Source organism: Osmerus mordax, chromosome 14 (assembly GCF_038355195.1).
Source record: "Osmerus mordax isolate fOsmMor3 chromosome 14, fOsmMor3.pri, whole genome shotgun sequence".
Taxonomy (NCBI): Eukaryota; Metazoa; Chordata; class Actinopteri; order Osmeriformes; family Osmeridae; genus Osmerus; species Osmerus mordax.
Genome location: NC_090063.1, coordinates 13041436 through 13067183, shown reverse-complemented (window position 1 = coordinate 13067183; position 25748 = coordinate 13041436). Strand labels below are relative to the sequence as shown.

Sequence of the window (25748 nt, the reverse complement as noted above, 5' to 3'; positions counted from 1 at the left end):
TAAATGTCCTCGGTGGAACGTCTGGGTCCTGGAGCCTGTAGGAATCCAGCAGCGGCCGTCTATCCCTCTCCTACAACCAGCCCCCATTTTCCAGACAGACTTTTCTTTTTCTTCTTTCGACAGATAAATCAAGTAATTAATGGTTTTCATTAGCCGGGGCATAGAGGTCTTAAAGGGCCTGGTTGAAATTGTATTTATTTTCTTGTGTAAAGCCCCTTCCCCTTTAAGAGGCCCCTGTGTGATCATTGGGTGTTGGGGCTGAAGATTTGTGGTGAGCCCCTGGCTAGAGTGGCATTCGACAGCAGATCGTATAAACCCCCCCACCAGGCAGGGTTCTGCCCCCGTGTGTCACCCAGGCTGATGCCTGCACCCCTCCACACTGCTTCCAGCCCTAACATCAACATTCAGGATAGGTTTGAAAGTTGGACTCCACTGCCCTCTTCTAGTAGATTTTTTTTGAGTGGGTTTTTACTAATTTAACTACATTAACTGCACATAACTACATTATGTGCATCTCTCTGTTTCGCTTAGTTCGTTTTCCTGGTACTCGTTAAAGGTTTCCGCTGTCCAACTGTCTTTTGAACTTTAATATTTGTGGTTAGGGTGAGTCTGCATTAACATACTTGCAGTCCCTTAGTGAAATACCCAGACATAAAAGCGTTGTGTATCTAGAGGGTGCTTAGGTGGCTATTATCCTGATTTATCTCTCTGGGGGCGTGCGAGCCCTGTTGCACAATAAAACTTCTTCTCACTTCGACGGAGCGCGATGGACTTACAGACTAATATTTCACCAGGCCTCGATAAGTCAGGCCACAGAGGGTTTTTTGCAAGCACTGCTAAAGCCATTTGGTAGTAGACTGCAACTTCAATTCAACCTCAAAACAACCCCAACACATCCCTGGTGCATGTGTGCGTTGCAGAGGTCCTCCCAGTGCATCACTCCAAGTCACTGGAGTTTGGGGCAGAGCTGATCATACTGATCATACTGTAGCTCTCTACGGATTCAGCCTAACCACGTGTCTTGTATTCAGCCCCTCCCGAAATACAGCATCCATCACATTCTATATTTACATTTTCAACTACTTCTGCTATCCACAGATTTCACCCCTAAACTCCAATTAATCAGTTAACCAGAGTCAACACAATTTTAAATGTGTGTGGGGGGGGGAAATCCTTATGTTGTGCTGTGTGCCTCAGGGGCTAGAGGTAATGAATATTTTAGAAGATTGTTTTAATTAAATCCCTTTTACTTCAAATATGAATAATGCTTTACTCCTGAAGTCCTACTTTTCAAACTGATGTAGTGTTGACTCATTAAAAGTTTAACGCTTTCCACACCCCGAAGACAAAATCGAGATGATTTACTGACCCCGTCCGGCACAAGGAGGAGCAAATTGGGAAGAAAGATGATGGCAGCTGTAGACGTTTGATTAATATTGTTAATGCTACCCCCCTTCTCTCTCCCCTTGTATTTGTAATGGCCTTTTCCTCATCTTAACAGCCGAGGCCTGGCCCGGCAAGGGATGCCCTGCTGGGTCTGAAATGAGCCCAGTATGGGAGAGCATGCCAGCAGAGTGTGGGGAAACTGATCACTCTGTCAGTGGCTCATTCCAACATGATGTATTTAGTGCATTTCAACCTTCTCCTCTGAAGAGAAAGGAGAAAGAAAGAAAGGTAGAGAGAAATGAAAAACCTAGGTGCACCTTAGTCACGGACGACGATTATGTTGTTTTCAAGGACGCCGGATGTAGAAAGTGTGTCTGAATTTGAGTGACTTTAAAGGTGCGCACGTCAGTAAAAAAAGAAAGCAAAGACAGCAAAAACAAGGCCGGCTTTATGAACGGCCGGCGAGGGCCGCGGCCGAAGCAGCACAGTGCTCGGCTGCTCCACGCTGTCTGGTAATCGCTAACACATGTGCTACCTCTGTCTCCACACAGCCGGCCCAGGGAGTTCTGGCGCCTCGACTACTGGGAGGACGACTTGAGGCGCCGCCGTCGCTTGGTCAGGAACCCCTTTGGATCCACACAGTCCCAGGCCACGCTCAAGGCCGCCGCCGACCACGGTCAGTCTCTCGTTGCTCTTCCTAGGTGCAACCGTCTGCCAGCCTGCCCGCCTGTCTGCTTGCCTTCTTTGGTGGCAGCAGGTATAAGCCAGTAAAAATTAGCCCTATGGTTGCCATAAAACGTTTTATAGTGCAAAGCATTGTAAAAGGAAAAAAAGAAAAGAAAAGGCACACTCATTTGAATTTCACACAGGTAGTTTCACTTATTTGCTTTGCATTAGCTTATGCTGAGCTAATGGGTGCTTTGAGTTCCGCCTCTTACACACACGTAGTGTCAGAGCCCCTGTACTTTTACTTTAAAAATCCCTTCCTGTGATATCAGTTAGCATAACATTTCAGTGGAGATGAATGAATGTCGTTTGTTCCTTTCCTTTTTCCTGCATGCAGTGACTGGCATTAATGGTGAGTAACATGTCACGTCTCTCTCCCCCCACCCCCCTCGGTAAAGTTCTCCAATTTTGAATCTTTATGGGTAAATGTGGGAATAAATTTTTCTTTTTTCAAGATTGAAAAGTATTGTTTTTAATCATTAGGCTTCTTTATGTATTACTGCTTCGTTATGTATTACTAGTGTAGACTCAGTTAACTTCACATGACAGTAGAGTAGGTTTACTGTCAGTTATATCACCTTGGAATAATAGCCCTACCATTTATTCAAAGCAAGCCTCACAAAGAGCAAATGAAATGAAGCGGATGTAGTTTCGAACTGCCACATCAATACTGTGGTATTCTCTCGCAGACGGTTATGTCGTTAAAACCAACAGCATTGATTACCTTTCCCCATTCTAGTGTTGGAAATAGGGTCAATCAATTCTTATCTTGCTCTTCAGTTTCCTTGCACTTGCTTTACAACAGCAGGTGCAAAAACCAAACCAGTTCCCAGCATTTACTAACTTTTCATTACTCAAAAATGAAAAGGAGAAAAAAAAAAAAAAGACATTGCCGGTCGCAATGCGCCATCTGTGACCTGTGCTCCCTGGTGGGAGTAGGAGTCGCGTTTCCTGCGGCGCTCCCATAATCCCTTGTTTCTGCTAGGGTAGTATCCCGCCATTGCAGCCCACACCAGGGTTTGCAATCAGCACTGGGCCGGGCCTGTTCTTACCGACTTAACCTATCGCGCTCAACCAATAACGGGCCAAAACGTCTCCAATATGTCTCACAGGGCAGGTCCCCCCCCCCGACTCCCCTTTAAAACGTGACATCGGTCCCGTAGACAAACGAGCAGTGTGACAGAAGTCAATAAGAATGTGATCTAAAAGCAATAAGCGTTCAGAATCCCAGCATCCTCAGAGACCAGGCGGTCCGCAGTAATGGCCGCTCTGTGCAGGCAGCTGGAGACACGGCCTAGTGGTCATTCTCGCTCTCTCTCTTTCTTTCTCTGACTCTCTTTTGCTCTCTCTCACACACACATCTTTGTCTTTACTCGCTTTATGATACATTTTTCCTTTGTTTGGTAAAAAGAAAAATTTCCTGTTAATTGCTCTGATTAATAGTATTGGTACCCCAATGGGAACTATTTTCATAAAAGTTATCCGCCAAGTAAGTTGAGATGAATCATGAGGCAAAGCAGTAGATTTTTCTTAGTACAGTATCAATAAAATTATCCATCATGTATAAATTGCATACTCCATTCATACTTCATTTATCACAAAATCAGCGACAGATTATATCATAGAGAATGTATTTTGTATGTAGACATACATAAACGCTATCCGTCCATGTTAAGGGGACGTTACCTCAAGAGAGTATTGCCTAACGGCAGTTTGGCGAGTATATCATTAAAATTACTCTTTGACGTTGAGGCCTGCCTGACTCCATTTTGTGATGTAACCTTTCCTCTTGTTTTTGCCGACCCGACATTTGTTGCAGAAGCGAGGCTCAAGATGAGAACGCAGCCCCGCTTTTCAGGCAGAGTACAAAGGTCATATCTGGCTGTAATTATTTTCATCAGATGAAGAGGGAGAACGTGGAGAGTGTCACCCACCCCCCCCACCCCCCTAGCCCAAAAGAAAACATTCTAGTGCATGATCAAGTCTGGATTTCACAGGATTTCTAGCTACTGGTGGTAACACCTTACCATTTGAAATTCACCACAGTAACTTAAGTTACAAAGTCTTATTTAGGTTATGTATTTGAAAAACTTTTCGTAAGTTTTTCTCAAATATAATATCGTCTTAAATCATACTTGTTTTCTTGTAGTGCACATTTCTTGCAACTATTTGATTTGTATGCGAAATTTCCTGGATTTTTTTTAAGTAACTTTATTCATAACGATATCCTCTAAACATGAGATGTACTGGGGGGGAAAAATCACGTACAACCGTGATCATTCATACTCAGCCAAAACGCAGAGGACAATTTCCACTCAGGAAAGCTTTGGCGCGTAGCGGCTAGTTGGTCGGTTGGTGGAGTGTGAGGGTGGGGGGACAATTTATGTATTTATGGCTGGAAAGAGCCATCTTTCCTGGGGGATTGATTTGGCACAATCCTTGGGCCTGTGGACCAAAGGTGGCAGTGTAAATACCTGAAGACTAATGTCTCTGTTCTGGCGATCAATACACGCCTCACGACCACACTACTGGCTACACTCTTGTTAAAAACAAATTTGTTAATTCTGACAATTTAATTGCTTTGCTCATGCATGCATGCTTTGAGTCACATATAGACGGGCATTTGAAAGTCAAGGTAGAGAAAATAGGTCTAGATGGTTCCCTTAAAGGTGAAATATGAGTTGCAAATATATCCAGCATAGTTTGGCAATATTTAATAACTTGATTAAGATACAATTATGAATGTACTGCAGTATTATTATTAATAAGGATGAGTTACTATGAAACTGCTGATTTTCATATCATGTAGTTGGTCTTTTTCCTTTGATTTTTAACTCATCAATAAAAATGACAATATGTAGCTGCAATAACAGTATGAATATTTGAAGTGCTAGTCGTAGTAGTAATTGTAGTAAGTACAAGTATTTTTTGTAGGTGCAATGTTGTAATAGTAGTAGTAATTACTAGTAGTTGTAGTATTATAAGTAGTTGACGTACTAGTAATATTAGTAGTTGGACTAGAAGTTGTAGTAGTTGTTTTACTAGTATTTGTATTATTACACTAGTATGTCGTTGTAGTATTGTTTTGCTTCTCTTTTGTGGTGACATCCGCATGCGAGGGGGATATTGAGTTTTGTGGTTAAAGTTACTGAGCAATGTTTAGGGTGGAATGTACAGAAGTTCAAATACACATGTCTGCTTTTAAAACTCACTCTTCTGTCAAGTCCCCCAGTCCACTCGCTCGGTGTGAATGCCGTGGCATGTGGTATGTATTAGGAAGCTGGTAGTGATTTCAGTGCCGCTAAGTAAAGAATCCTCAAGGGAGACTTAATTACAGGAAGACCATTCTAAATATCAGTGAGCAGCATATTTTCCATGACAAGAGATTTCTCAGCCCGGGCTTCTCCGGTCCCCAGCTATATATGAGAATGCGTTTAAAGGAAATGCAGATGAATCCACTCTTAGGTGATGTTGCTGTGATAGAGCGGAAGGTGAAGGAGGGATTCTGTGTCCAGTAGTTCCTGGTGGGGTGTGTATGTGTATAAGGCCATCGCCGTGTGGAAGTAATCACACACACACACCCAGGAGGGCCCGCATGAGGGACTTCCCTGTCTCGCCAACTGTGTTTACATAGATGGAAGCCTTGCCAGTGCATGTACAGTAGACCCATGTCTGTGGATCTTTACCATGCACACTGGGGAATGCAGGGCTCCGTAAATGTTTGCAGATTACCATTTTTCTTAAATAATCCATTTGGAACCTCAAGTCATGTTTGGTTGAAATCAAAATGGACAGCGTGCGGCCCTCGCTTTGTTGTGATGTGTTTGGCTCGTGTTCCTGAATAACCGTCTGGCCAGAGAGATTGTATTTGTTTTCATGTCTTTTATACAAAGACAAAAAGGGAAATGAACTTTTAACTGTGATTTCTGGGCCTTGGTTTGAGCCATTTGTATCAGTTATCAGCTTGGCCCTATAGTGTTCCTATAGCCTAAATCATAGGCCACCATATCTGCATCTGAAAACGAGGAGGTAATAACTGTAAAATCTAACTATTAGATTTGGAATATTAGATTTGTACAATTAAAGTCAATTGTATGGAGAAATGCAACATAATATAGCATGGCGATACCCCTTGCTATATGGGTATGGCTGGCATAATGCCACAGTGAAAGAACAGCAAGATAAGATGGGAATCCTGTCTGTAAATGTAACCAGGCATGTGTTCAGTATCCAAAGCCTCCTAAGGGTCATTACAAGTATCTCAGCTGTGTTTAGACATTATTGCAAGCTTGACAAATTTCGGTATATTGCAAAAAAAATTGTAGCCTACAACTGTTGTTCAAGTGTTGCCAGCTTTCCAGTAATCTAGTTTTGGTGTTTACATTCCTTGCATCTTGATGTGATATGTTCACAGTACCCATAGTTACTTGTTGGCATGTGAAGCACATTGCATCTGATTTTTGTTTTTGTTACGGTTTGTTTGCAATGTAATTTTTATTGGTGTAATTACAGCACTTTATAGGCAATATTTCAAATGATACTGTATAAGTGACTATAATTTAGTGGACTCCAAATCAGAAACTACACTTTTAAGATCAATTGTGTCATTCAATTTACTGAAATAAGTAAACAAATTAATAAAGATTTAATCAGAATGTATGCTATGTTACATATAACACATTTATAAGCAACTACATTAAATGTGGCATGACTTGAAATGATACATGTTGTTAACATCTGGTGTCCATGTTAAATGGTTAAACATCATTGCATGTGTATCTATTTTACTCTGTACATTCACAATCTTTTCATGTAGAATACTCACCTCTGCACTGAATAAAACACCAATTATGCATGACGGATTTTTAGAAAGACCTTTCTCCTTTCAGCTCCCGAGGAAGATATTCTCAAAGGCAAGCAGTCCATTAGAAGTCAAGCTCTGGGAAATCAGAACTCAGAGAGTGAGATATTGTTGGACGGGGACGATGACACTCTGTCATCTTTGGAAGAGAAGGAATTGGAGAACCTAACAGGTAATGTAGCTCATCCTTTCATCTCTTCCACATGCACGTCGAACACAGTATCTCTTCCATGACCCCTCCACACGTGCCTTTTTCTGTCTTGCATCCTTGCGCGTGCTGATGAGGCAAGCGGGACTTCTAACCGTTAATGAGGGAGGATCATGTCCTCAGCGCCCGCCATTATCTCTGACAAGTCTCTCTCATTACAGACCCTCTGATCGCATTGGCTTTGCATCTCTGCCTTTCCTTGCAAGGGTAGAGGTCAAATGCTCACATCGCCAATTAGACAACCGCCTTGGCAGCTTCCCTTGCGCATAGGCCTATATCGAAAACGCGTGTTTTTGTTTGGGATCAAATAAGTGTGGGACAAAATAAAGGGCGAAAAGTGTATAGTTGTGGATAAAGATTGCGTTCGTTCTCAGGAGAGAGACAGTAGATTGGCACCCTAATAAAGCCAGTGTTGTTGGGGGTTCTATGCTATTGTTTAGGTTCCGATTCCCCATTTATTTTAAATGATTCAAATGTATTTGACGCTAATGTGGTGCCATTCTTATGTTTGTGCCCAATTCTCCACAATTAAATTTAAAACCTGAAAATATGCCATTACAACCATAAATTGCAAACGCCATATTCATAGGATATTGAAGGCTAAATACATTTTACTCTCCAATAGCAATTATCTAAATTGCATTTAAAATGTGTAGGCTTGTCGGCCTAGCCTATTTTTACGCAAAAACATAAAAAAAATTGTCTTAATAATTGAACGCCATTGTAAGACATTTACATTATTACCGCCTTATTCTCGCTATCGAAATGATCTATTTTCTGGAATAGCCTACGTGGCGTGTATTTATGTAATCGGCTTGCATTCTAATCCTTATTTAGCCTATCATTTTTTGATTATTCGGTAACATAATGTTCACTAGAAAATGGAGCATCAATAATTATACGAACGCCTCCGGATGACAATGGGGATTAAGCGAGGATCCTGCCTAATAAAGTGACATGGGTTCCAAGATGAAGTATATTGTCATGGGGGGTCTTAGACATTAGCCTCAGCATCCCAGCACGAGCAGATGTCTGATTCAGGTGTAATTGAATGTCGGGGAGTGATTGAAAAAATGTTATTTCAACCCCCGGATCAGCCTAAATGTTAATGCTCGCGTCGCGAGGACTATGGGGAGCTAAGGGAAGAGGAAAATAGACGGCAAATGAACATATCTGTTTATTCCATTCGGTTTGTGTGGGGAAGGGTGCTTTGGGAAATCAAGTCGTGCAGCTCCGTGCCACTGCCACACATCTGCAAACACAATGCATCAGCACACGTGGAGAGAGGGGCATGAGTTTACCCATGTCTCCCCCGAGCCTCACGCTCATTGTCATCATGGCATAAATTAAGATTGATGAGAGATTAAACAGAGCTCGCGCCAGCCCGCAATCAATGGAGTCTGATTGACAGATTCTATTTTTTGACAAGGCTGCCTTTTGGGTTACGAATGATGCTGATATTTTATTTTATCGCAAGCCCAAACGTGCTCGTGCCCCAAGCACTGACAATAAATGCTGTGATTACAGTTATACTTTAGGGCAGTATCTATTTTCAAACCAAAGTGTCCAAGATATAAATCGACAACATTGCAACACGAAAATATGCGCATTGTAATAACATAAATGTAGACCTACCATAGCCTAAGTACCCTGTAGTCTAGTTGTCCATTATGACTGTTCTTGGCAATTTGAAGTCCATATACGTTTGTGCTAGTTTGTCTTTCTTGGGTGATTATATTTTATATAGTTGCAATTAGATAACCCACCGACAAATCCCACATACTCATCGTGGAAGACTTAGCCTACAGTGTTTGAATACAATTATTATGGCCTTTTCACAGAGAGAGAAAATGGCCAGAAAAGTCAGCGCATGCCCTTGTTGAGTTTATGTGTTTACAATTACGGCGCTTTAAAATGCACTGCCTTTTTTGCGTTGGGAAGGGGGGCTATTTTTGCTTATAGCGCTAATGTTTTGTTTTCTGACCGACCGCTGTCGGCCTCGTCTGTCTCGCAGGTCCAGTAAACTTGAGCACCAGCGCACAGTTGGTCGCCCCAGCAGTGGTGGTGAAAGGGACGCTGTCCATCACCGCCTCTGAACTCTACTTCGAGGTGGATGAAGAAGAGCCCAGCTTTAAGACTATCGATCCAAAGGTAAGAGATGGGCTTCAACTCCATTGATTTTGAGCGCCTCGAAATGTCATTCTTAACGTGAGCTTCAAAATGGTCAGCTTTCCTCGACCATGACCCTGCACACCCCCAGCGCTTCACTACAAACATGAATGATTGTCATGTCCTTATAAGTAGCCTACAGCCGTGCTGTACATTAGCCTATTGCTGTCGTCTCACTGTAGAGGATTGTTTAGGCTCATTGTTGATCATATAAAATTATACATTTCATGTGTGGACGATATCGTTTCCAATGCATAAATGGTTTGAAGCCACTTCAGCTTGTTGTCCCCTGATTTCCAGCTGGTTTTAGCCTATAAAAAAAAGGGGGAGAAAAAAAGTTTCCCAATGAGCATGTAGTCCCTCCCTATGTACAGCATTTAGGCCCAATGCAAATTCGTACACCTATAGGCCTGTGCAAACAAAAGGCTAACTTGCCATGTGTGATGGGACAGAGCTAATAGTTGGCTAATTTTAGCACAGGCTCTACTTCGCATTTTAATTTTTGAGAATGGACCTTTGCTTGTAATTTTGTAGTTGAAGAAAAAATCGTCTACTTGATTTAAAACGTGTGTGTGTGTGTGTGTGTGTGTGTGGAGGGGGAGGGGGGGTCAAATTGACTTAAATTGTGTCAACATTACAAACATGACAAAATTAGGTCGCCTAGACATCTGATGGGCGATAGCCTACATTCTTGAAAAGCACTGCAGAAACAATTGCATTGCGCCTTGCTAAACCTTGAAGGCCTGTCGATTATTTTCTCGCCACTGTCTGAAGAAGCAGAAACGGTTTCATGCTAGGCCTACATGTCTTCGTTCAATACGCATTAGTAATATTGTTTTAAATATATGCCTAAAATAGTTTCAACTTCAAAATGTGTATATCAGGAGACTATTTTGCGTTGTAAAATAATCCATAGATGTTTCCAGTCAAAGTATATTGCTACAAACGTCATGTCAATGTGGTGTTGCATTTTGTATGCTAATTGTCCAAAATAAGTCAGTGATAATTGTAATTGTAGTAACTAGATCATTGGGTGAGTTATCATTAAAACAAGTACGATTGTGCTCAATAAAGGTTGTGCCAAATTGTCATTAATTATGTATAGGCCTATAGGTTGCAGCGGCTTAAGCCCTAGACTTGTGTGGTGTTGGGAAAATGTTTGTTGTCGTAAACGTCTCAAATTAACTTTTCTGACGTGTAGGCGTATTCGTTTTGCTTTTAGGCTTTCAGGATATTCTTTATCAAGTAGCCTATAGTCTGTTGGCTATATTTCAATAACGAGCTACAGCCTTAAACCCGAACTGTCCAGACATGTTGCAAACACAAGGCCAAGTTGTAATGTAATTTGCTTTGTTTTTATTAACATTTCATTTTAAGGTCACAATGAAAAATTTGAACTTGGCACGCTACATTTTTATTCTTTCACTTAAAGATTTTGTGCATATATTTTAAATAAAATTGTATTCACTTTGTGAAAACATTTAAAACAAGACAACCAAAAGTTATTAGCCTACATTTATCTTAAAAGGTACCTTCACTTTTCTTTTTTACTCTGGCAATGTCCCATTTTTTTCTCCATATAAATCGCCTGCATTTTTGTTTTCGTATTGTTTTGTCAATTGCTTTACATTGATTGGAAAAACTGGATTTTCCTCCGCTCGAAATTGTTATATCAAACGTCCTTCCGTACTGTCGTAGCATTAGGCTATGACAGTCAGTTTATAGTTTGTCCAAACTTTTAGCGTTGGTGAGGATTTCCCTTGCTAGTCTCCACGTCTGCTTAGCGGCTGCTTCCAGAGCCGAGTGAGGCTTTCCCTGAAACAGGTCCAAATTTGGTAAGAAGTAATGGGGACATCTGCGGCACTGCAAACACGAGATGAGCTGGAGGAGAATACCGTTGAGTCGGTCCCCGAGACAGGACTCGTCCCAGTCGGTCTCTCTCGGATGTTTCTCACACTCGTACAAGAGCAGGGTCTTCATGTGGTAGTTATTCAGGGGTTGCCCTGGCAGCTCAAGATGACGGTCGCGCAGTGTTTTCAGGACGGAGAGACATTTCTTCCTGCAGCCCGCCATCAGAAGCCTGTTCTCGGCCTCGCTGAACTGCAAGACCCAGGCGTCGCTTTCAGCAGAGCTTTGTTTCCCGGTTAACGAGTAGCACTCTTTGGAGAGGAGGTTGAAGCCCTCGGCTTTGACCTCTGCCACCCGGTTAGGGCCAGGCCAGGGGATGTGAGGCATGGGCCACTGGGCAGCGCTTCTAGGCCAGATGCCTGTGCATTTGAACGCGGGAGTAATTTGGACCACATACCTCTCCCTGATCCGTAGTTTTACCTCACTGGTGTCCGCTACCATTTTAACTACGTCTCGATAGCTGCATTTGTCCACCGCTTGAGCCACCAGAGTCTGAAAACGTGAGCGAATCTTTCTGGCGGAGAGGTAGCCCGAGGCGGTGATAAACTCGACCCACAGTGACATGCTCCTTTTGCGGCCGTCACTCAGTTTCAGCACCGCACAGCCGGGCAGGGAGCCGTCGTCCACAAAGTTGAACACTCCCATCTGGTTCAGGTAAAGCACCACCTCGAACTCGTTGGGGGCGATGACTTCCATCCCCTCATAGCGTGCCTCTATCTCGCTCAGGGAGCTAATAAAACGGGGCTCTTGCACTTCGACCTCTTTTAGGACGTCCGACACCACCTTGCACACCTCCCTGATCGTCTTTGCAATGGCCGCTTTGCGAGTTTGGCATCTCTCGTTGTAGTATTTGTTTAGCTGGTAAACCAGCTTTGCCTGCGTCGCAATCATGTTTGGACAGAGGTCCGGGCTGTACACCGGAGAGTCGCAGTACGCTGACGGATCCAATGCTTACCGGTAAAGCCAGAGGCAAAACGCTTTCCTCAACAGTGAAAAAAAATATATATAATCAACTTTTTTTTCCGTTCACGGCGGATGGACGTCAGTGTCAAGAGGAAATGGATAAAGATGCAACGCAATAGGCTACTATATATCAGTCCAACTCGGAAGCACTACCCAGATGGGATGGATTCAGTGGGCTCGACCGTCTGTGTCCTCGGCAGCAGACACTAAAGGAAATACCGCTTGCTTTGACCAGTCATCGCTCCGTTGCAAGTGCAAACTGCGCGGTATTCTCTCTTGCCCCTCAGTTTGTTCACACTCAGCTTTGCTAGCTGGACTTGTGTAGTTTATGAATGGTCCCTTAGCAAGAGTGAAAGGGGTCGGGCTTCTCCTCCTGCAATCAACGGCAGAGCTGTCAGTGCGAACAGCCAATCAGAGCAGCCATCGTCGAGCACTCAGCAGGAGAAGGCACACTTTCGCCTTCCAGCGTCCTGCGCGCGGAGCCGATACTCCCTGGCTGAGATAAGATAAACGTTGCGTTTGGTATCGCTTATATATTTCATTCTCTTTTAAGCGAGACGTACATAGAGAAAAGAAAACATTTGTTTAATCGACAACTGCGTCTCTTTTCCCGCTCTAGTCCATTTCCAGGTGCGTAATGGGACATGGAGATATGGCATGTTGTTTTATACGGAGTTTGAGGGATGTTGTACCTGCATGCTTGGCAAGGTGTTTGTTGCCTTCTTTCATCCCCTCTATCGGCATGTTTCTGTCATATCTGACATATCATATTTTCCAATTATTTGTCTACTTGTTTGAAAGCTTGAAACTGCTAATGTTGAATAAAAGTAATTGAGCTTACATTTTTTTAAATAATATAAAACGTCTTATTGGCTCGACGCTGTGCCAGACTTGTGTGTGATACATTCATGAATAAAAATTGGATAACAATAAATTTAATAGCAATACGAGTTATTTGTGTTGAAAATGTGTTTAATTAAATATATATGTAAAACATTAATAATATAGCCTAACCTACAGTATATGCTCATTTGTCATGAGTCTATATTAAGATAAGCAAGTTTTTATATTATTGACACGTAGAAAAAATATATATAACCCAAACAATAAAGAATATTTATTGAAACTCTTTATTGTTTGGGTTATATGCCTGTGGGTGTTTTGCCTCCACAATTGAAATTCATTTAACAATTAGTTTCATTTAAATAGTTGCCCGTTTGGACAGTTTAGCTTGTGAAAAATACAGTTGGTCGAATATGCCTGCAACTATCAACACGTGCATAACACACTATATATATATATATATATATATATATATATATATATATAGATATATAAAAGGTTTTATGTATCGTGTCATATATGCGTATTTTAACTAAATAAGCATCTGTTTGGGAAATTGAACCTGGAAAGGTTCTTAAATGGATCCTTACAAAATGGTTGGGGACTTTAATAATATTAACATTAATAATAAAGTAAAAATAAGCATTTTATCTTTTGAAAGATTTATGAATGGCATACAATTTGTTGAAACTCAGTGACTCAAATTGAGCTTGTTTTTCAAAAGCCAATGTTTTTCAAAAGCGCATATGTCCAATATGTTATATTTTTCTTTTTTTTGGTTCTTTTCAATGTGATCATCGCTTTAGAGGGTGAATAATTTAACGAGGAGCTTCCTCCGAGGTCGTTAATTGAAGTCCCCTTACCACTCGGACTTCATGTTAGACGATTTAAGAATCTATCACTGTCTCCTCAAAGTGAGGCGCGCTAAGATAGGGTGGGCCGTGAGGCGCGAGACCTATTTTCAGCGGTGTTGCAAAAGACTAGCGAAATTAGAAGCGGTAGCCTGTATCAAATGGAAGCCGCTTGAAGTCTTTTCAAACTATTGATCTGTTTGAAGCTACCCACTCGGCCTCTAGTTGTACTTGAGTCAATGAGGCGGAGCTTGTTTGGCGCTTGGCATTAAATTCATCAGGGAGTCAATTGGACATTCTCTGTCTGGAGCCTGGTGTTTTTACGTCAGTCTCCCTCAAGGCTTTTTTGCCTTAATTAGACTTAAGTGTTTTAATGGGAAAGACTTTGGACGTTTTGAGCAAGGGGAACTTTTTGGTTCTTTGTTGGCTTTCGTATATATTTGTAATTGAAATTGTAATTTGTAAAAAAAAAAACGGGGCATATTTAATGTATAAACCTGTGGCATCACGCAGTTGCAAAAAAATATATTTTCAGTCCTTTCCAAGGGCTTAAATGTCGCGTTAAAAAAATTATGCATGTTTACAATATTCTATAGTAGTATACAGTTTACAAATGAGTTAACTTGTTTAACAGTAAATGCATTGTTTTTAAAACCAAATGCTGTTTCTATTAGGAGGGAGGTATAGACACGCTGTACATTAGGCCTAAGCCATTTGACATTGGTTTGCTCTAAAGCCACTTCATAATTTCTTCTCACAGATTTGCCAGTGCTTAAGCACATGATTCGTTTAAGACATGAAAATATGACCCATCCAGCCAGGCCCATCCTTATACTTTCATACCCACACTTTAGGGCTGTTGGATCATGCATCACACTGTATCAGCCTTTTTGCCGAATACTCAAAATGTTAACTTAAAAAAAATCTGTGTGAATACTGAAACAAGCTCAAGAGTTAAAGAAAATAAAATACATTTTTTAACACATTTTTGGTTGGAGATGCGTGCAACCAGAGCAATCCCACTCAGAACAGTGGTCAGAACAGTGAGAGATATAGTTTAAGAGCAGAAAGCACACTGTGATGTACAGACAACTCGCAAGCCTGATTTATTAGGAAGATTTAGAGAAATGCTAAACTGTTGAGATTTGACATTCTTTTCCTCTGAATCATACCCAACTGGAGGAATAGTCATTTTCAAGTAGCTTTGGCAGTGTTAACTGTAGCTTTAGAGACGGCAAAGGCGGAAAAAAGCAGTCTAAGAGTCTTTATTTCAGTTTGAGACTGGTTCATATCAAAAGCACAGCTCCAGAAAGATGGATACACACACCAAGTCGTGAAAACGTCCACATTTAAAGCAACACGCTAACTGTAGCTTAATGAAATATATGGTGACAGGAAGAATGGCTATTAAAGACAAATGGTAAATACACTCGGAACCTTGACAAGGTCAGTATACACATTTCTTGAGAATAAATTCGCCAGGAACGAGTGCAATAATGTCTGAAACAAGGTTCGACTGATCTGTGTCCTGACAACCGTTAACCTATTAAAACCATGCAGAGCTAAAGATACCTTTTTGTTTCTCCTATGGTTATTTTTCAAGCTGATGTATTTACAGTACTAAGTTTGCACCATACCTTTTTATGGTCACATGCACTTGAGTCAGTGCACAATAATTCTAGTATTTATTTATTTGTGTATATATATGTGCAGCTGTGTGTTGGTATGTGTGAAAGTATGCACACACCGGCATACCTTTTATCAGAAGATGTAAGTAAGAACAGCCTCATTCACAATCTTTTGCCAAACACCAAAGATACCGATCTTGCAAATATTGGAGTGAATCCTTCAGAGGCATCCCTCACTCCCATGCACTCCACAGCCATGTCTAATGCTCTTTTTGCGTGAGGATCCAAAGGGGGCCTCTTTTCTTCACATTAATGCTCAACTCTTGGCAAAGGCAAAGATGGCTGCTTAGTCTTACAAGCTTGTCATCTTCTCCCGCCTCAGGTCAGCACCCTGGGAACTGAAACAAAACAACCGCACGCTTCACCCCCGAGCCAAAACAGCGTTTATTTCCGATAGCAGTTCTCTGCATTCATCATGCAAAACCGTTGAGTTTAAGGCTTGAGGGCCCAGTTCCCTGTCTGTGTTTGCTCTAAGATATCGCTTCACCTGACTGAACTGTTGTGTGTTGGAAACAAGTTCAGGTCTGTATTTTTGCGGACCAGACCTTTGATCTTAGTGACCTCTGGGTGCATCTTGTGTTGTCTCCGGATCAGCGACTTTGTGGTCATAGTAGGATGGAGGGCCGTGGAAGGCATGACTGCATCCTGTATGACAAGTCTCATGTTGGAGCCAGCACATAAATGGAGGGCCTAGCTACTGGTCCACAGCTTTAAATCTCTCTCTTTCTCTCTCTTTCTCAATTTCTCTCTCTTTCTCAATTTCTCTCTCTCTCTCTCTCTCTCTCTCTCTCTCTCTCTCTCTCTCTCCCCGTATCTCTCTGTCGCTCTCTCTCCGTATCTCTCTCTCGCTCTTCCTTTCTCGCTCTTTCGCTCTCCATATCTCTCTCTCTCCGTATCTCTCTCTCCATATCTCTCTAAGTCTCTCTCCCTGTCCCCCACTATTCCTACCGCGTCTGGAAACATCCCACTTTACCGCAACCTCATAAGCTTTGCCCTTCTCCATGGAGAACAGAGGTGGAGACCCTAGAGCCTGGCTGGAAAGACCTCTTTGATCTGAGCCTCTGTGTGTCCTGTCCACCTCGATCCCCCCTCCAGAGGCCCACAGGATGATGTCCATGCCCTCTCTTTCTGTCTCTCTCTCCCCTCCCCCCCCCATGTCCCCCATGGAGCCTAACTGGCCATCAGATAATCCCGCTCTGCTCCTGAAGAGAGCTTCCAGATCCCTGAGCCCTGCCCCAGGTGGCTCCTTAGCTACTGTGCACACAGCCTCACAGTGGCCCCTCTTCCAACTCACCCGGATTACAGCACGCGTAGCCTAGCCGAGACCAAACCAGCTCACATTTGAACTGAGACGCTGGATTGATGTCAGCAGTCTGTCCACTTGTTTTTGTGCTGATATCGCAGGTGTTTTTTTGGTGTGTCATTAAAGTTATTTAGTGAGTATGGAAGCCTGCTCCAAGGTGCTCGCAACAAAAGGGAATATTGTTTTTCAGGTCGCCGTCACCAAATTGATGTGGAACTTCTGAGTCTTTGAATGTCTTTGAGTTGCCCAGCCAAAGCCTGCACTTGAACCATATTGGAAACAATACTGAAATAAAGGGGTTGATTTTAAACTAGTTTGCGCCCTAATATTATATATGATATAATAAAAATATGATATTATTATTATTATTATAATATCCCAATAATAACATAATCCCCTCTCAAATGACTATATGAAAATAGATGCTTTCTTAAGACATTGACTGTCATGGCTGCAGTTCACCATGTCAGGACACCTCAGAGATCCAGAGCTTCGGAGATCTGTTACAGTAGAAGAAATGACAGAAGGAATAAGTTCTCCCTGGTGAATACATTAAAATAAATTGGGTATCCTTTTATTGGGCAGATATAAATAAAGAATGCTGTATTGAGTTCAGAGGCTCGTCAGCATACAGGAGAGAGAGAGAGATGGGGAGAAAGAAAAAAGAAAAGAAAAAAGTGGGCAACAGTTTTATTCCTGTGTCTGCTCGAGTTACAGCGCTTTGTACTTCCAAGTGAATGATAAGGGGGGGTGGGGGTGTCAAAAAGAGGTGCTTTTTAACTGTAGTTTCTCCCACTCCCCCCCTTTCTTTTTTTCCCTTCTTCTTCATTCTTTCTTCTCCATGGAAACTTGAGAGGAGCAGGAAGCACACACAAACACCCGTGCACACACACACGTACACACATACACGCTGCACCCTTACACGTGTGACAGGATGAGATTGACACACACACACACACCCACACACACACACCTTCTGAAGCGTGGTCTCCCAGGCCGCTGGTCCAGCTGCTGGCACTTGGAGGAAGCAGCCCAGAGAAATCAGCCTGGGGTACTAATTGCTTGGCAAGGCCTCTGCATCTGCCTGGCAGATCTCAGATCTGATGATGAAGTCATGGAGCAGATGTGTGTGTGTGTGTGTGTGTGTGTTTGTGCGCATCGGCGTCTGTGTGCGTGCGTGTGTGTGTCTGTCGGCCTACTTTTCAAACACCTCACCCTCTCCTTGTTTACCCACGCCAGGATTGTCTTTTTGAATGTACCTGGGACAACATTAGACACTGATTTAAACCAATTTGCTTAAAGTTGTCATCTTTATTCCTATTGGAGGATTTATGCCCCATTTCTTGGTGGCTGCCTTTCATAGTCATGGAGGAAGACTTGCTCCAGAAAACACTTGACAGGCGTTAGGCGTTTTGGGAGAAAGTCTATGGAGGCACTTCATGTTGGCTGCTGTTGTACCAAACAGAAAATAGAAAATGTAATGGAAAACAGGCCAGATTTTCTTTTCCTGGCGATACATAATGCACGTCCCATACAGGGGCGGGGCATGCGGTGTCGTCTACGTGCAAATGCGTGGGATATTTCATCTCTGTCGTCATTATTCTTCCTGTTTTCGAATGAGCCGGCTGTGTTGCGAGAAGGAGACTCAAGCTTAGTTTTTCTGTGAAACAGTTCCTCCCGGGTCCTTAAATGTCACACTCGCTGTCTAACTGATTTCCTCGCATCGAGGCTGTGTTGCAGCTGCACGAGTGTGTTCCTCTTGCTTGACTCAAAGCTGCTCGTGGCTCCTACCCACTGCAGTCGACGGGTGGAGCAGAAGAGGTGACTTGTCAGGCAGTCAAGGGGAACTCCCCCCAGCTGGGTTGCTAGGGTGGGGGGCCGGCTCTCTATCGTTAGACTGTCCTGAAAGCGTCAAACGGCTTTGACCGCATACTCTCACAAGTAGTCTCACACATACCCCCCCCCCCCCCCCCCCCCCCACACACACACACTCGCGGTCGGTGGGGACGACCTTGGCCTGCAGCTGCCAGTCAGAGGGAGAGATGTTGGTTGGCCGAGGACAAGAAAAAGCCTATTGATTTCCAGTTAAGGTCTAAGCAGTGTGGGCTGTAGGGCTAACGGATAGCCGTGCAGGTATGTCATCATCAATGAGCCCCTTGGACACAGAGACACCCTCGCTCCTTCATATTTCCCTCCTTCCTTCCATCTTCCATCCCCGTCTCCCTTCTTCCCGCCTGTTTCCCAAACCCCTCGGCAGCTCTTGACAGAGTGCATCCTGGGACGGTCAATAAATCGCTCAGGCACATAGCGACAAGGACTGGGCTGAGTGATGGAGCAGACGGCCCTTCTCTCTTTCTCTCTTTCTCTCTTTCTCTCTTTCTTTCTTTCTCTCTCTCTCGCTCTCTCTCTCTCTCTCTCTCTCTCTCTCTCTCTCTCTCTCTCTCTCTCTCTGTCTTTCTCTCCCCCACTCTTCCTCGTTTTCCCCAGTAATTACAGCACCTGGAAGACATTAAACGTTTCCGTCCCTACCACAGACACAGTCATTATCATCACGTCCAGAGCGCGCACCTCTCCTGTGTTTCCCTCTCTTACCCTTGACATGAAGTCGTCGTCCCCCCCCCCCCGTAATCCCACCCACCGTTCCTACGGTGGCGCGCTTTGGTTACTTTCTCTCCCTTTGTTATTGAAACCCCACCGCTAAACACGGCAACTCTCCCGCTCACCTCAAAATCAGTCACCATCCGAGCTTCGTGGAGTTGCTTGACATACGTGAACAATAGAGTTATTTCAGCCAATCAGGAGAGAAGAGGCACAGGCTCGGTCTGTCTTTCTTTCACCTCTCTTGCAGGAATCTACCCGCCGCTGGATTTCTCTCTGATTCCTCCTTCACCTCTTCTCCCCACGTCTCTCCATCCCTCCCAACCTCCCTTCACCTTATCAGCTCCTGGAAACCAAATCAGCAGCTTTGATGTACGTTCTCCATGCTTGCTCCCGGCTCCATGTCTTGACTTGAATTTATCCCAAAGATCACGGGATTTATCCATCCAGGATCCGGCTAGCGGCCTGCCAACAGAGTGGATGAAGGCCAGACACCACAGACAGTCCACTGATTGATCCTGTGTTGTTTCTCTGTCTGTTTTCATCAAAGGGGGAGAAGCGCCCAACCTCTCTTTCTCCTTCAACCCTCCATCCATTTCTTCTGTCTCCAATTATTACATTTTCCTCTTAATTCAGATATAAAATGGGATCTGAGGCAGCCGAGATTACAGTCTCACCAGCAGATAGGCCTAATCAGATGGGGCAGAGCCCAGGAAAGATGATTGCCACTTGGTCATCACACAGGGAAGCACTTAAACAGTGTGTCAGCACCACCTCTCTCCCCTGGTAATGATGACTAATGTGCCCTCCGGAATCTCCCTCTTGCTGCTGCTTAGCTCGACACTATCTGCCTTTGTCACACACACACACACACATACACACACACCCACACACACACACACACAAACGCACGTCTATACCCCTGAATTTGGATCTTCAACCTGTGCCGCTGAACTGCCTCCACCACACCTCCAGACAAAGACTTCCCTCCCCCCCACCACCTCCTCCTCCTCCCCCGCACCTGAGCCTAGCCCTTCCATCACGCTCCGTCTCTAGGATTTGACTGGGGGGTGGCCGCAGTCGAGGAAGGGGGCATGTCCACCCTCCCCCCTCCCTGATTGATCCCCCTCCCCATCAGTCATCCCCTCCGTCGGGGCGCTGACACGCGTGTCAAAGCCAACACGCCAGCCTGATTGATAGGCCTGCTTATGGATGCCAGTCTGCCCGGTGGGCCTCTGATAGCAGCATTCAGCACCTGTGTACCTGCTGTTAGGTCCACTCCCAGGCCTTTGTCAGACAGGGGAGGGGGTCAGGGGAACACAGAATATCCAGATTGAAGGATCGATGTTTGGAGTGAGGGGGTGAAATAAGCTGAATGTGAATTGTAAATGTGAATATTTTAGTTTTTCAGTCTGGGGTGATTTTGATTGGGATACCTCAGGGAACCTCAGTAATTTCAGCTCTTTTAGGTTTAGACTCTTTAGAAGATACATAAGACGAGGAATTGCTTGTTCCCCATTTAAAATCCCAGGTCAACTACACAACTTCAAAGCCAGATGAAAAATGTGCTGCATTCACAACACATTTTAATAACCAGCACATTCCTTTTTAATGTACTGGACATGCATTAAAATACATTTTTCTTACTGCAAATGAATTACATTAGAAGTGACCTAATTTGAAGTTATTACACATCAGATGAGCTCTGAGGTAATATTGCAGTTGTGATACCACTGCACGGGTATTCTCTCTCTGATACTAAAATGTCAATGTGTTGGCTTGTGGCGGTGCAACTGCCATTAGAGTTAATGACCCATCCGGTCTGGTTGGAATGGCACCTCTATGGGGAGCCAGTATAGCCAGTCAACCAAGACCTCCTCCTGCACGTGACATGAACCATAGAGCCTTTTATAGTCGCTCTATTGTAAAGACATAGCAGGAGTAAACCCATAAACACATACTTGGTTCATCAGACAGTATTGGTACAGACACAGGCTGGTGTCATATCGATGCTCTCATTTTAATTTGATGTCAGACCGATGCTGTCAAACCCACCCAGTTTATGTTGGCATGTCTGTCATATTCGTCCTTAACTCTTCTGCATTCATCTCTTTATTTGTATCCCTTGTTGATTCTCTGTAGCAGGTTATTTTGATTAACACAATCAAATCAAATAAATCAGTTGTAATTTTGATTTGATAGTTTGACATTTATAAAATGGGGTTCAACTCAAAGCACGGTCCATCAAGCTTTGACCCTCCTGTCGTCATGATTTCTAGGAAACTCTCCAAACAGAGATAGACAGGTTATCTAAACACCATCACTAGCTAGTTGACTCTCGTCTTCACTCCCTTTAAAAAACCCTCAGACTCCCGTCTCTGGAGTATAGGGGTCATTTATTAGGGTGGTTACCCTCTTAAAGGGATGACACTCAGCCCAGATAACCTAGCTCCGATTGAGTCACGTAAGAAGCCTCTGAAATCCCCACAGGGTCTCCCTTTGAAAGAAGGCCTTTTCCTCTCTTGTCCTTGTCGCTCCCCTGCCCAACCCTCTCCCAAGTCTCCCTGGCCCAAATTCCCCTCAGAGGGGTGTACTTTCACCCTGCACCCCTTTTCCAATCCAATTATGATGGCGACAATGGAAGGATTAAGGGAGAGTTTACCTCTGTGAAGTTCCTTGACCCCCCCCCCCCCTTTCCCTCCAGTTGAGGGTAAAAAGTCTCAAAGAGGGGGGGTGCAAGCGGGGAGAATACGATAGGCGCCGGTTAGCCATCTGAACCTTTCTAAAGTAGGCGCTGCAGATTTTAGAGAAGAACGGGGGGGGGCAATGACGCCCGGTATTGAACCGCTTTGCACCTAAAAACCGGGGCGCTGTCGCCTCGATTTTCTCTGCGGCCCTTTGAGGTCCCCCTGAAAAGACCGACCTCTTCCGTGCTGGTGGGGGTTCAAAATCAAGTAATGTCTTTTCACGTCTGTTCTCTCCCATCACAACAGGTGTGCCAGGACACCGTGATGTCAGACGGTTGCCAAAATCCACATTTTTTCAGCCATCATGACTTTACTTGGAAGAGAGACCCTTTTATGGATGACACCAATAGAAGGATTGGTTATCAGTTCACTAAAGCTTTGCCTCCAAGCTCTTGTTCTGGTCATCAGATGAAATGTCACTTCTGACAGAAGAGGCTACTTTTTACGAGCCGTTCGAATGGTTTAAGAGTGTCGCCATAACAAGGTTCCCTAACGTCCACAGCTGCTGCACATGGCCATACGTAGCAGTTTCATAGCCGTGCTCCTCTCCTGCAGGTAGAGAGGGGGGCAGAGAAGGAGTCCATCCAATTTGCGTATGTCTGCCGCATTTCACGCTTCTCTTCCCTTCACTTATGTAGCCTGATCCTCTTTTTGTTCCCTGTCACCCCTGAACCACCAACTCTGCCCTCTCCAGCCCCCAAGGTTAAAGCGCCTTAAGCCTAAACTGTAAGAGGAAGGGGGGGGGGGGGGGGGGGGGGCATGGTAGGCCCTGAAAGGGGTTTGGAGAGGAGGAAGAGGGGGTTTGGAGGGTTTACCCTTTGGCATCCTGATCCCTATCTTTGTGTAATTACCTGCAAAAATAACACTTTCTTTCCATCCTTTTGAGGAAGAGACGGCTCAGAGAAATGCCACAGTATCAGCCTGATCGCCATCTTGCCAGGTTCCAGAACCTCTGATTTCCAGAAAAGATGGCGTGTGTTATAATCCCACTGCTGCCACCATTATCATATGCCGCTTTTGGTAGCTTATTATACACAGGCTCTCTCCTGAGGCTTTTGTCCTAGCTCCACACTGCACAAAGGCTAAATGTTTAATAAGTCAAAGCGTTAAAGGCTTCACTTCTCCTCCAATTAACCCCAGGACCATTCCGGCATTTTCCTAAATCCACACAAGACTTCTTTTCTTTCTTTTTTTTTGTTCGTGCTTTAAAAAGGCTAAGCCTCTAGCACCCAAGCGGAGGGAAAGTGAAAAGGCTAACCTGTTAGCAAACACTGTGAAGAGGGACAAAAAAAGTTTAATCCCTATTAGGGTAAATTCTAACTAAATGGCCCCAAAAGAGCCTTTGAATGGACGGGGACTTCCTTCAAGGGGTATAACCTCAAATTTAGCAACATTGTCAAAGTTAGCGAGAGGCTTCCCAAACTCGGCTCCACACTCGACGTGAGCCGGGCCTGTTTATTTTCCTTTAATTCTCTCACACTCCAGCGACTTCTTAGGCTGTGTTTATTTTCTCAGCGTTTGCAGTTTGTTTTACTTCCCCTGAGGCAGATGGACTCCTATATTTGACCAGTGATCACAGCTTGAATCCGTTACATGACGGTAGAACAATCCCGCCTATCAATCAAGGGCCAACAACAGAAATCCTCCCCTGGCCGGATTAATTGAAGGAACAGTCTTGGTCGGTGATGCCATAAGATTCCAGTATGCAGCGCCTCAGTTTTCTTTACAGCTTCATATGGTGGTACTGTACCTTTTCATCTGATGCTGAGTGGAACCTCTGGAATGTGAAAGTAGGGTCATGTGTTGGCGATGTGTGGAGGTCCCATGGTTCCAAATTCTCACTGTGGGGGCACATTCTTTTCCACTTGGATGAGGTACGAAGGGTGACCAACTGTTCTATTTTGCACACTTTGGATTAGTGTGAAAGTACAGTCCGACTCCTACTTTTGCAGTGTTGTGTAAAATAAACCCTCCACAGAAAGAGAGGACACTTTTCCACCCCTGCTTCTCTCTTTGTATTTCCCTTTCATTTTTCCCTGGTATCACTCAAACTCAACAACAAAATCCATCCTAATTGGCTCCAGAGGGGTGGGGGGGGGAGTTGGGGGAGTGGGGTGCTCCTGTCAGCTGCAACGAGGACCCCGCTTGGTCCTCAAGGCTGGGGCATCAGCCTCTCGTTAGGGGCCAGCTCGTTAGTCTGATGAACTCATTCACTGATCGGGGGTGACAAGACCGGGTGTGCCGGAGTGGAACGGAGATTGGGATGAGATGGGAGGGAGGGGTTTCCACAAGGGGGTTTCCGAGGAAACGATGCCCCCTAAGCAGACGAACCTCGGAAGAGCGGTGCCCTAGCCGTGCCTAGCCGTCGCCTCACGTTAGCATGCCCTTTCATATTCATTTGCACGTACAGCGGGGAAACGGGGACGTGCTGGGATGGCGGCGTCCCAGCCCGCGGCTGCCGCGATCACACCTGATTTGATATTGCAGTCGGTGAGCTGAAAAGCAGGAGAAGGAGAACATGCCTGGGCATGACTGGAGCTGCGTGTATAATGTCGTGCGGTGCAGGCTCAATGCTAGCTTCTACTTTACACGTGGAGAGATTTTTTGGGCGAGTGGGCTGTTTCTAGATCTTTGTGTAACTTGCAATGCATATATGCATTGAAAAAACGAAACCGAAAAACAACACATGGGCTTTTCACACGCGTGTGCATATCACACGCGTGTGCATATCACAATTATTAGTGGTGGTTGAGGAAGTAGATGTGATGAGAGTTTGGGAATTGCATTGTAGCAGCGGCTATGGGAAAATGCAAAAAAGCAATTCCACACACTGATAAGTCCACAGGTTTTTTTTTTTTCTTTCTCCCCCTGCAATGAATTCTATCGCTCCCCCTCCTCCAACATTGCTCCCCCCTGTCTCCACGGTGATGTTGATGGATCACCCCTCTTCCTCCCGCTCATTAATTTCATCACCTTATCTCCCACACCACTTCATTTGACCAAAAGGTAATAATAATTCCCTCATCCGTTATCCTTTAACCAAGGCAGCCAGGCGGACACGCTTAATAACAGGCTACAAATTGAACTTCAATCACCTCATACGCGCTGCATTAAAACCAATCGGCCACAAAAATGCATCTTGTTTCTTTTTTTCCTTCCCCCCCCCACCACCACCACTTACTCAGGTACCCCATCTTAATATCACACACCCCCTCCCCAGACAAACACACTCACACTAACCTTCTCTGGGAGGGGCCCGTGTTGGCACGTGTGTGCTAACATAAGAGACGGTCTTGCGTAGGTCTGAAATTGAGCATTGTAATGTAACCTTATTACATGTTTTATTAGTGACTGGGGTGAGATCTACATTGGACAGCGGGGGAGGGGAGGGGGGGGGGTCTTATCTCTCCCAGCACACTTACCTTTGTCTGCCAAACTGAGGACGCTGTTAAGAACCTCTTTTGTCTTGTAACCCACCTAGGGCAGGGCACTCACTT

At 44.3% G+C, this 25748-nt stretch overlaps 2 protein-coding genes across 2 annotated transcripts in view; one reads left to right on the top strand and one right to left on the bottom strand.

The window, feature by feature from the left end:
• lrba (LPS-responsive vesicle trafficking, beach and anchor containing) overlaps nucleotides 1-25748 on the top strand; it is a 178324-nt gene that overhangs the window by 102254 nt on the left and 50322 nt on the right. The window contains exons 37-40 of the mRNA XM_067249692.1: nucleotides 1938-2062; nucleotides 2450-2464; nucleotides 7002-7145; nucleotides 9196-9332. Coding sequence (XP_067105793.1) covers nucleotides 1938-2062; nucleotides 2450-2464; nucleotides 7002-7145; nucleotides 9196-9332 — 421 coding nt within the window. The remainder of the gene's footprint in view (nucleotides 1-1937; nucleotides 2063-2449; nucleotides 2465-7001; nucleotides 7146-9195; nucleotides 9333-25748) is intronic.
• mab21l2 (mab-21-like 2) lies at nucleotides 10688-12456 on the bottom strand. Its single transcript, XM_067250715.1, has one exon. It carries the CDS (start codon nucleotides 12147-12149, stop codon nucleotides 11070-11072), a length of 1080 nt encoding a protein of 359 aa, XP_067106816.1. The 5' UTR covers nucleotides 12150-12456; the 3' UTR covers nucleotides 10688-11069.

Bases quoted from the DNA above. Each gene is read 5' to 3' on its own strand.
- mab21l2 (XM_067250715.1), bottom strand. From the start codon at position 12,149: ATGATTGCGACGCAGGCAAAGCTGGTTTACCAGCTAAACAAATACTAC.